The sequence below is a fragment of the Saccoglossus kowalevskii genome, chromosome 7 (assembly GCF_978046115.1).
Source record: "Saccoglossus kowalevskii chromosome 7, keSacKowa6.1, whole genome shotgun sequence".
Lineage (NCBI taxonomy): Eukaryota > Metazoa > Hemichordata > Enteropneusta > Harrimaniidae > Saccoglossus > Saccoglossus kowalevskii.
The window spans coordinates 22295631-22308673 of record NC_140647.1 but is presented as its reverse complement, the minus strand read 5'-3'; the positions used below and the strand labels follow the sequence as shown (position 1 = coordinate 22308673).

At 36.9% G+C, this 13043-nt stretch overlaps 1 protein-coding gene across 1 annotated transcript in view; it reads right to left on the bottom strand.

Moving 5' to 3' along the window:
* The window catches only part of LOC100376173 (uncharacterized), a 37255-nt gene that overhangs the window by 16369 nt on the left and 7843 nt on the right, over positions 1 to 13043 (bottom strand). Inside the window, exons 2-3 of the mRNA XM_078010988.2 lie at positions 1853 to 1999; positions 131 to 214 (exon numbers count right to left, since the gene is read on the bottom strand). Coding sequence (XP_077867114.2) covers positions 131 to 214; positions 1853 to 1999 — 231 coding nt within the window. The remainder of the gene's footprint in view (positions 1 to 130; positions 215 to 1852; positions 2000 to 13043) is intronic.

Below are 13043 nucleotides of genomic sequence, written 5' to 3'. Positions count from 1 at the left end.
ACATCACACACACAAAACGAATTACAAACCACATAACACCAAGGGCTTGTGGTATTTGTAATTACCCATATAGTATGCTTGGGTAATTTTAATTTTACACATTTCAGTTTAAAATTCGTACGCAACTGACCCGTAGATAAGTGACTATCTTTTTGTCGTTTCGGATACTAATTCTTCCTCTTCTTCCCTGTACATGCCAGTGTCGATCACCGATCTGAAAATAATAAGTATTTGTACATCCTTGATTGGCTGTTTGATCAGAAATGTACAACAGTAAATGTGTTTTGTGAGTGTGAAGTGGAGTGCGGGGTCTAGTAGAAACATTGCACGCATGGGCGAATACATTCCATAGTCGTTAAGGGACAGCCCCCCTAGTGTCTGTTTGCTGTAACACAAATATTTGTCCCAATTACCCCCTTAATTATTAAAAAAAAAATTATTAGGATAGAAGAAAATTCGGTTTTATTGATTAGTATCGCGGAACATGATTAACGTGAAATTGCCTTCATGTAACAGAGTGAGGCAAGTCATCCGGGTCGGAGGTCACCTTCGCCGAGAATAGGGTCAGAAATCGCTTGTGGTCGTCATAGAGATGAATGTAAATACGACAAGTGCTTACAGTGATGGGGTAAAGTCGAGACTTGTTCACGAAGGTATTTATAATCAGGTTTTGTGTTTCAAACCACTCCCACCGTTCACTGTACCCCGACACTTTCAAAACCCGTCTAATAATGTGCCGGCGTGTTTACAATCCGGACAACGAATGTCGACCTATAATTCACTACTTCCATTTCAGTCTATCAATTCAGTACACTAAATCTCGAACGAACTTTGTTTCATGAAAGATTAACTAATTACCAAATCTGTGTTTTCATCTCAGTTATGATTATAGAGTGTTTTACGTACTCGATATGCATGTGTTCGATTCGATTCGGTTAGTGTTTCTGAAACCAGCAAGTAAACTGCCCCCCCCACACTTCACTAACACATTTAGATTCCAAAGCTACTTCAAAATGATCGTAAATCGTAAAAAAGGAGTGATCATACGTCTTCGGAGTTTGTTTGTTTGTCGGTTACTTCGTTGCTAATAAACATGCATCATGACTGTACTAGTACACTGATATTTAAAAAAAATTCAAACCTGTTAACCGGCACTGCAAAAACACACATGACACGCTGTATTCAGTTCAGAAGATTACAAATTATGTAAAAGGTTCAATTTGTAATTTGAAAGAATGGCCACAAAGTGGCCGCTATTAATCCACTGTAACTTAGCCAGCATTTTCTCGGGATATGTCATGGTAAATTTACCCCACCTTCTTTACGCCAATATACTTCTATTTTTTTTATTAAATTCTGGGTATATTCATGTATTAGTATTGATGTTTGAGTATTTAACAGACGTTTTTGTCGTTCCAGATGAATATGTCACATTGGTGAAGGGATGTGACGTCACAGAATAATTCTTTGAGTTTCATATTTTTTTAAAGCTTGGATATTCCCGGTAATTTTCAGTTTTCTAATACATAACAATGTCGATCTTATAACGGTAGTATGCATTATAATCAGTCTACAGTTTGGGGTAGGTACCTGAAGATAGGATTATTTGTAAAAGCATATCAATTGTTCTATTAATAGTCGATAGAATTGGGCGTGCCTCTGCGCTGTGATTCAGACGCACACACAGGTGCTTATGTTTGCCACTGCCGTGATTGTACAGTTCTGTAACATGATTGTAGAAAAACGCTAATATCTCGTACGCGGCTAAGAGTGAGTTGATATTGTTTACAGCCACCACTCGCTGGAGAATGCGTACCACGTGATCCCGAACCCCGAGAGATTGTTTACCTACCTCTTCCACTATATTAGGGTTGGGCGCAAGTCCCAAGTCACGCTGCTGCAGGGAGCTACTGGAACTAGCTTTGCTCGGCGATGAATACTTTGAACCGATAGGAACGGGTGGAAAGGAGAAATTTCTAGCACCATTGTAAGCTCCATTCTGAAATAGATCAAAATACATTGAGGACATGTGAGTCTAATCTCTGTGAAAACCAGTAAACATGTCGGCCTCTCTATTAATTTGGTTAATATTGATTTCAAACCAGATTACAATACCTCTTAATCGTTGACACCCATCATAAACTTTTATATACTGGTGCAGTGTTGTATATGCCCGGGACGTGACTTTTGTGTTAAAACCTGTTCATCTATGTCGGTATTGAATTCGTAATTAAAATCGGCCGAAAATGGTCGGATCCCGAATTGGCTTCGGTTAAGTATGACACTTAAATAAGAACATATTTGAATGTTGTAAAGATCGATTGATGTGGAAAATGACTCGTCACCGATAAATTGTCTTGTGGTGGTGAAATTGGTAGATTTCACCAAATTCTGTCATGGAAGGAATTACACGCGGATGTGAATGCTTTGAAATCATAACCCAAAGTTAGCTTCAGTATTTGCATGGAGTTAATGTTGACAGTAAGTAAACATGTGTCCACTTGATCCACGGTCCATGGTAGTCATGATGACCCCTGTGGCGCAACACACAAATGACGGTTGTCTCGATGACATGACGCGAAATCATACGACACTTTATAAAATTACTAGCTCATATATTTCAACAGGTGTCAATTGCTCGGAGCTGAAGTTAGAGAAAACAAAGATATTTTCCCCACAATAATAACTGTTCGTCGATGATTGGTAAATGAGTCTAGTTTAACCCAATCGCATTGTAATCAAAGGTTGAACTCTGTCGCAAACACTGATATCGTTGCGTTGACAGACTGTGGTATATGGATACCAACCATAGACCCTAGAAAAGTCAACTAACTACTATTAATCTGTAATAGTATAGACGCCATAAACTTATAGAGAAAAATAATCACACTGACAAATATATTTAGATCGGGAGTAACACATGTGTATGTGTGTTCACGGACATTCTTACCGTCTTGGCAAACAGTGCTGGATCGAGTACATATCCAGAGGCCAGCGCTTTGTCCAGAGATAAAATGTGCGGTAACACTGGCATCCGAGACGGGTGCTTTCGTTTCATATTTGCCATTTTATGTACCATCCTTTTGCGTATATCTCGTTTGAAAGGGTCCATGACACCTTAGCGCGACTGTGATACTTGTAATGTAGTGGCAAACACCTTGGCCTGATTGTGCTCTTTGTAGCGTGGCTACAACTGATATCTCACGTCAGGCACAGGTCGAAAGCCATATGCCAGTGAACACGTTGAATAGTCCGTATCCACGCACCCACATATCGTCAATTGTCAATACAAACACAGCAATCGTCTCCTTAAAATGCATGTTTGTAAGCGGTGATTATTTCCCTATTCACCGAAACACATCGTGTGATGGCACACATAACCGGTCTGCACAACAGACTCTAACCATAACTTTGGTGAAACAACACAAAGAGCTGGCATATACAGTATTTAAACTGAATCCCCAATTTATTTGTTGTCCGAGTCCAATTTTCAGCCAACAATACGGTCGCGTACAATAGCCAGTTCACACCGTCACGCTGTTCATAAGCGAGTTTCGCGAACAACGGCAGGTATTTGGTCATAAACTGTGCCAATTACTCGCTGTTTTTACGAGTTGGAGTCAAGTGTATAGACGGATATTTCGAATATATGGGGGGGGGGGAGCTACACTGAATCTTAATACAAGTATAAATATTCGTGTTCGTTTCTCGTGCACGTTTGTCTTTTTCCCCGCAGGTGCAGAAAACAAGTTATCACAACAAATAAGGCCATATTGCGATCATCGAGACAATTTCCGAACACTCATCATGCGTAGATGATTTTCGGCGATTTTAGTGCCGTAATTACGATATGTCCCGTTCACACCCGACCCGGCTGTAATAATTGTTGGTACAACCTGTAATGGGTACCACAATGCACCACGGCTCGTACTATTGCCACTTCCCCGTACTCCCGTATGAGTGAGAAAGTTGCTGTGGGTATTTTCATGCACCAGTGGCTTAGTCGCCATGACAACAATTTGTTTGCCCACTGGCCCAAACATTATTCTGTTACGTAGTACGCAGACATGACTAAATAACATAGACATTTTCACCCTAGGGCTAGAATTATACCAATTAACACTACGGCAGTGTTTCTCTTTTTCAAAACAAGACGAGCTAGTCCCCAGCTTCGTAAACAAAGTGCATACATTTCTAAAGACCAATGTACACGTGTACCTGTTTCGGATTGAAAGTGGACATTGTAAAGCATTCTGTGTAAACAAATCATTTGCAATGTTGACTATTTGGCTTGTACTAATGCTGCCTGTTGTTGTTTTTGTCCATGGGACGGCAACTTTCTTTTTCTGTATCGCGCGAGGGCGCTGGTCACACCACCTGTTGTGCCAGTCATAATCGTGACGGGGTCAAGTGAGTCAAACGAAAGAATAATAGACGGGGCATAAAGAGTGAATAACAGTTGGAGAATTGTGACAACAGTGCATGACCTGTAATTTTACGTTTACCGACTTCGTAATAATAGTTGCCATGGCGCTCAGCTGCTTTTTTAGATTAAGCAGGGTCGTCAATCGGTCAACATTTGAACCTAAGACCACTAAAAAAATATTTAGTTTAAACTCAGCGTATCGAATCAAAGATATATTTGATATACTATATAGCAACAGCAATCAGACGACAGAACGCATCGGACGATTAACGAATAACTCAATTAATTAACTTGAACTTCTTGCGAGTCATTGAAACCAATTCCGTGTGGTCGACAAAGAGCCTTGACACTGAGCGACTTCTATCCGAGGGCGCCGCTCCCGGCGAAATAGTGATTTTAACAGAAAGACGAAGTGACCTGCGGCGCATCCACAAAAGAGGAATCACTGAATGAAATATGTATACATTTCAGAAAAAAAAACGTATAATTAGCGAATAAAGAACAACGCGCTCCCCATTATTGCCTGATAACAGGGCCAGGACGGGGATTTGCACAATAAGGGTAAGACCCACTCGGCATTAGAGCCCATTATTTAAGTGAACATCCCATCTGAGCCCTGTTACCACGCAACAAGGGGCAGTGCGGAGTCATTTTAATTACCTATATTACTATAGAGAGCCAAAAAATGAGCAAACGACATGCAAAAACACGCACATAGACAAATTCCCAGATGAAAATGTCAAGGATTGCTCAAGTATAATGGTTGGTTTGTTGTTTCCGTACTAATGTGCGAGAAACATTGAATATTTATGAGAATATTGTTCATATGTTCGTGCATTGACTTCAAGCACTGCCCAGTTATCGTCTGATAACAGGGCTGCACGTGGTACCAAGCGACCAATGAGAATGTGGAGTTTCAGTGTTATAATATAAATTGTCGTGTTTATCTAAAGTTGCGCTTAGTGCCATGGTTTATGTTGAAAGCTTCCTGATTCAATCAATCACACAGAATTGCAATGTCCCTTGTCCTCGTGAAATGTAGTCGAGTCTCGCATACCACGAGGGAACAGTTCGAGACAATGTGATACCGACTAATACTTTACCCGCGCTGGTAATCGCTATGATCGCTACGGTGTTTGATATGGGTCCCAGTGCGACGAATGGGATAGACATTTGAAGTCAATCCATCATAGCCCGTCATGACATACCATCGATATAATGTGACCACACATGACAACGGGGTCGATAAAATCGATGCTCTCAATGTGAAACAAAATTACAAGAGGAAATTGTGAAAAACTAGGAACAATTACAGGGACAAATGGATAACTTTGAGTATTCTTGAGGGTGTTTAATTACATTTTCTTGACGTTGCATCATAAAGGCATTAAAGTATGATTTATCGTAAAATAAAAAATACAATTTTGGCAGCAGTAATCATTCGATAAAATATTAACACGAGTTTTTATACTTGTGTAGTGTAGACAAAACCGGGACGCATGCGCGAACTGTTATACTAGTATTAGCTCCCAGAATTAAGGGCTATCTTTTATGAAATATCATCCCCTGATGTCTTTTTATCAAGAACTAATATCGAAAATAATTATGTAATATTTAGAAAATAAGAAAATACTGAATTTTAATCACATTGCCTCTTTAAATAAATCACCATTAGACCACGTGCAACGGTAGCATAACGACAACTGACCATTTGTTCCATCAAGATAGAAACAAAACAATGTCGACTTATACAGCCAAGAATATAAATAAGTTCGCCCAGTTTTGTGTTATACTACTATATTCAGTGAACTTACTATAAGCATTTAGAGTTTTCCTCTGTCCCTAAACTAAGGCGCCCTCTACAGTTCACGGCTGTATACGTTTGTCATAGACTTGAACCGTCAAAGACACTTTGTATGTTATTTAATTATCATCGACGGAAACCGACACGAGAAATATGAATGTAATGTAAACACAAATCACCATGGTGACACGAACTCTCGGTGCCCGACAACGGTAATATGAGTATTTTGCAATCAAGTTTAACGGCTATTTCTCACATGTAATGAGATCGTTAGACGATATAATCGGTTGACTCGGTGTTTGTATATAACTGTTGAACTTGACAAAGCAATCTTAATTTGTGTATTTTTAACAAGCTATAAGTAAATCATTTTTGTCCGCCGCCGTGGTTGTCATGAATCAACAGGTCATTCGCAGCTCAGCCGCTCTTGAAATTTCAAGGTTTCAATGTTTCAGCGAAGTGAGTTCAAATATTGTTCAACGAAGGAGGAATTTCCGATCGGATTAGAAACCTTAAGAGCGTACGATGGCTCAACTGACCTGTTCCAATTCGACATAAGTACGCCGATCGGTTTTAACTTAGAGAGCCACAGTTTCGCGACCGACCAGTTTATTGGTATCTGCAATCTTATTAAAATCTTTTGTACGGCCCATAATTCATTTCATTTCATTTTATTTTATTTCAGCTGACCCCGTATAGGGAAATGCGTGATGTACCGTGATTGTCGGAGATAACCTTGCAAAGTGTGGGTCACCAATATACCGATCCATCTAGTCATTACTGGCTGATAGTATAATTCAAGACATACAATAACAATTAAATGACTAGAAATAGAAATTCAGCCCAGATTTCGCTGATTACCATGTCGACAATCGGTTCAGTTTATACGCCGTATCTTACCAACCTATGACCTGTTGCTGTTGCTTCGTGATTGTGATTGGATAGAAGGGGCTTTTATCACAACGCTACTAATTTGCTTTGTTCATAGCGTTCACACTTGCAACACGCATCCAGAACGTCGACGTTAAACGGTATAAGTCACATATTAAAGTGATAACATATGTTAAACGATATACGCGATATGTTAAAGTGATGCCATGTATGTTAAACGATATACGTGATATATTAAAGTGATGCCATATATGTTAAACGATATATGTGATATATTAAAGTGAGGCCATATATGTTAAACGATATACATGATATTTTAAAGTGGTGTCATATATGTTAAACGATATAAGTGATATATTAAAGTGATGCCATATATGTTAAACGATATACGTGATATATTAAAGTGATACCATATATGTTAAACGATATACGTGATATATTAAAGTGGTGTCATATATGTAAAACGATATACGTGATATATTAAAGTGATGCCATATATGGTAAACGATATAAGTCACATATTAAAGTGATAACATATGTTAAACGATATACGCGATATGTTAAAGTGATACCATATATGTTAAACGATATACGTGATATATTAAAGTGATGCAATATATGTTAACGATATACGTGATACATTAAAGTGATGCCATATATGTTAAACGATATACATGATATATTAAAGTGATGCAAAATATGTTAAACGATATACGTGATATATTAAAGTGATGTCATATATGTTAAACGATATACATGATATATTAACGTGATGTCATATATGTTAAACGATATACGCGATATATTAAAGTGATGTCATATGTTAAACGATATACGTGATATATTAAAGTGATGCCATATATGTTAAATGATATACGTGATATATTAAAGTGATGTCATATATATTAAACGATATACGTGATATAATAAAGTGATGCCATATATGTTAAACGATATACGTGATATAATATAGTGATGCCATATATGTTAAACGATATACGCGATATATTAAAGTGATTTCATATATGTTAAACGATATACGTGATATATTAAAGTGATGCCATATATGTTAAACGATATACGTGATATGTTAAAGTGATGCCATATAAGTTAAACGATATACGTGATATAATAAAGTGATGCCATATATGTTAAACGATATACGTGATATAATAAAGTGATGCCATATTATAAGTTAAATGATATACGTGATATATTAAAGTGATGCCATATATAGTAAACGATATACGTGATATAATAAAGTGATGCCATATATGTTAAACGATATACGCGATATATTAAAGTGATGCCATATAAGTTAAACGATATACGTGATATATTAACATGATGCAATATAAGTTAAACGATATACGTGATATATTAAAGTGACATCATGTACATGATAACGGTAAGCAAAACAAATATTTCGACCTGAATGTTGCTGAAATATAATATGAATTGTTAAATTCAGAATGTGGAAGAAGACGAGTGAACACCGATGTTAATGATACTGATATTAAACAAATAGTATCACAGCACAATACAAACCCATCGGCGTGACACAACACGCCAAGCCGTGGCACATTATTCCAGACAAACCGACTCAATTTAATGGAATTCAGGCAGTCTGGCTCTTTATATTGATTGTTAATACTCAAACCAATTAGTCTTACTTCAACGTCCGTACTAAATCGGCGCTCACAATGCTAGTAAATGCTATAAAAGCTTGCGGGAATACGTCGACGCTGATACAAATCGTCTTTAATCGTTTGGTATTGTTGTCGGTGTCACTATACATTCTGTCTGCATGAGTGTACTTCACCGCTCGGCGTGGTTAGTGTACTATATACAGCTAATCGATGCTTAAAGATGTTTCGCTGTATTGCCGATCTTTCATTTTAAAGGGAGATGGTTTTTCGTGCAACACGCGTTCCAATTTAGTGTAAAAATTATAGTGCATTTCACACACGTTGTATACGTTGTTACGGGGCGACAAGCACTTCCTTTTATAAATTGAAATCGCGCTTGTTCTGCTGTAGACGCAATATATCATTCTGTAATTGACCACCATTTGTCTGCATTGTAGATTTATTGTATGCTACTGTTTATAAAACGCTAATAAAAATACATATTCCAGTATATTACTTGGTGACATATGGTGAGTATGTGATTTTAATGTGATACTTATGATTATCACGAATTATTATGAAATCATGGCGAATAATATTTTTTTTTTATTAACTAATGCTTTGAAATGGATTCATATGAAATGAGGTTCAAAAAATAGTCATGTTTTCATTTGTAGCTTTCTTCCAAATGGTTTGTAGTGGATTATATCAACAAATATATAAGACTTTTGAAATTTAACATTGTACTGAATTCTCATAAAATTCATTTGATTACTATTCAGAGTACACACAAACAAACATGTATTTATTCGTTTTTTAATCATTGGCCACGTCAGATTATTTCATGACGCCATTATTTGTTCTATCAATATCTCCCTCAACCTCACATTCGAGTTCAAATTTTATAAAATGACAATCAATTAATATCCAAGGTAGTTTATTATTCACATTTCAAAAGTGTCGCCATGTGAAATCTGGTTTCCATAGAAACTGATGACAGCGTTCAAACTCATTTCGAAAAAAAACATTTATTATATTATTCATATGGACTGATTGTATCCATTCAATTCTCATAAATAAAAGAAAATATATGTATTAATCATAATTTGTGAAATCACCAATTCGTATTTGTTCTATTTTTGTTAGAAACTAATGTTAATTATCATTCAAATTAATATAAATACTTCAACTTATTAATTTGATTCTATAGTCCCATATAAAATATATAATGACATTTCCGAATAGCAATGGGTTTTCAGTAAATTGGATTAGGACATTGTTTAGGACTGTCCGTGGTAACAGTTTTATACGCACTCGACGCAACCCAGTACTGGGCAGAATACTGAGAATGTGTAGTGTTTCAATTTTACCGCAGATAGAACGGCGATGAGAGGCTTTTAACCTTTTAACCCTGTCCTGTCTCCATGGCTTAGAGAAGTTTGTCGGTCGTCGTTTTAACTCACCAACGTAATCACGAAGTGCGTGCATCGTGACAATACCACGCAAGTCGCTACAAGTTATCGTTACGGATGCTACGTGGCATTTTCCAACCCAGAATGCAACGCCTCGGCAAACAGACTATCTGAATACCAATACTGTTGCCGACAGTATCAATTACAAATGAACTCCTCGACTGATTGACAAGAAAATAAATTGAAAAATCGATTGACATTATAAATATTGTTTCACATCTCTGTCACGCCTGCCTGTTTACTCACGCCTTAGTCGCCGTGACATTCGGCCTTCAGATGACGTCACAGTATGACGACCCACTGCGTCACACTACTACCAACATTATTATTAATGACTTTGAAGGTTTTTTTTTCTTCAAAATTTCACCAGTTTAATTGTAAGAGGTAAAATTCGACAAAGTGAAACGTATTTGTGCGAGGTAGGCGTGACCAAAAGTCGATAATCTGACCCCTGTTTTGTTTATCTTAACTGCGCTATCAAAAATATAACAATAAATCACTGTATTGAAATACACCTCCCTATGTACATGTTTTCAGTTAGCGACGGAATACAGACAAAGACTGTGACCATAAACAGAAAGCGGATCTAACACTCCATCCAAAATAAGGATATTTGTCTGACACAATGTCCTCTGCTTATCCTCGACTGCGCACTGCATACAAAGGTTACGAATACAACTACCTGGCACGACCCCTTTGTACCAGCCTGTGAACAGAATTAAATACCTTGACAGAAAATCGTATATAGGTCAGGACCACGACTAAATACACAAATTAAAACAGAAGAGCAGTTTATTGGTAGATAGAAGTTGCTTTACGATTATCCAGACAAAAATAAATCTTTGTCACGAAAACGTTTTTTCAGTGACATCCCACAACTTAAAAGCTGCTTTCTCGCTTGGATTCAACCGAATCACAATATGAATAGACAATTCTACTTATTTTAAGAGCGACAGTAAATACATTAAAAAAAACATATTCTCTCGACATACTGACGTTAAGTAGGAAATGCATGAACATTTATTCTCCACTCTGACCAGTAGGTCCTCTTAAACTTTATTCGAAGTGTGTGCATTACAGCTTTCGTGCACTGGAATGTTTCAGATATACACATAACAGTCAGTACACACCGGAGATGATGACTAATGTATATAAGTAATGTCATGTATTATGTCAGAGGGTTTGTCTGATTGACACATATAGTTCGTGACGGCGGTCCAACCACCTGTTATCTTGCGATATAATACAACACAATCAGCATGCGTGTGTATATAAGTGTACATAAGCCGAAATATCAATATACACGCAGATGCATATCTAACACGTGGGTATGGGTATATTAATATCTAACACGCAGATATGGGTATATTGATATCTAACACGCAGATATGGGTATATTGATATCTAACACGCAGATATGGGTATATTGATATCTAACACGCAGATATGGGTATATTGATATCTAACACGCAGATATGCGTATATTGATATCTAACACGCAGATATGGGTATATTGATATCTAACACGCAGATATGGGTATAATGATATCTAACACACAGATAGGGGTATATTGATATCTAACACGCAGATATGGGTATATTGATATCTAACACGCAGATATGGGTATATTGATATCTAACACGCAGATATGGGTATATTGATATCTAACACGCAAATATGGGTATATTGATATCTAACACGCAGATATGGGTATATTGATATCTAACACGCAGATATGGGTATATTGATATCTAACACGCAGATATGCGTATATTGATATCTAACACGCAGATATGGGTATATTGATATCTAACACGCAAATATGGGTATATCGATATCTAACACGCAGATATGGGTATATTGATATCTAACACGCAGATATGGGTATATTGATATCTAACACGCAGATATGGGTATATTGATATCTAACACTCAGATATGGGTATATTGATATCTAACACGCAGATATGGGAATATTGATATCTAACACGCAGACATGGGTATATTGATATCTAACACGCAGATATGGGTATATTGATATCTAACATGCAGATATGGGTATGATATCTAACACGCAGATATGGGTACATTGATATCTAACACGCAGATATGGGTATATTGATATCTAACACGCAGATATGGGTATATCGATATCTAACACGCAGATATGAGAATATTGATATCTAACACGCAGATATGGGTACATTGATATCTAACACGCAGATATGGGTATATTGATATCTAACATGCAGATATGGGTATATTGATATCTAACACGCAGATATGGGTATATTGATATCTAACATGCAGATATAGTATGATATCTAACACGCAGATATGGGTACATTGATATCTAACACGCAGATATGGGTAGACTGAGATCTAATTCAGACGCAGATATAGATATACCGACGGTGTAGAGATCTAACGTATACCCAATTACCGGTATATATAAATATATCATATAAACATATGTCCACGGTGTCAAAGGATAATTGTGTTTTCCCAAGGCATTGCATGACCAGCAAATATACTTAATATTTCGTCGTTATCAGCGCTATTGACAGGTTTTAAGGTTTGAGAAAAATATATGGTAATAAAATATTATATCTAATACAATAATCAGTTAATGATATAACGTTATTATGGTAACGACCGTATAGGAATGAAAGAAAAGTATAATGTTTGGCACTGCCAACAAATTATTGATTAATTATTAATATGATCTTCGACCTACAGGCTCGGAAGACCGCAATGTCGCTGACTGAATACCAGCATGACCAGCTGACTGAATACCGTGTATACGTACGTGTTCATAATT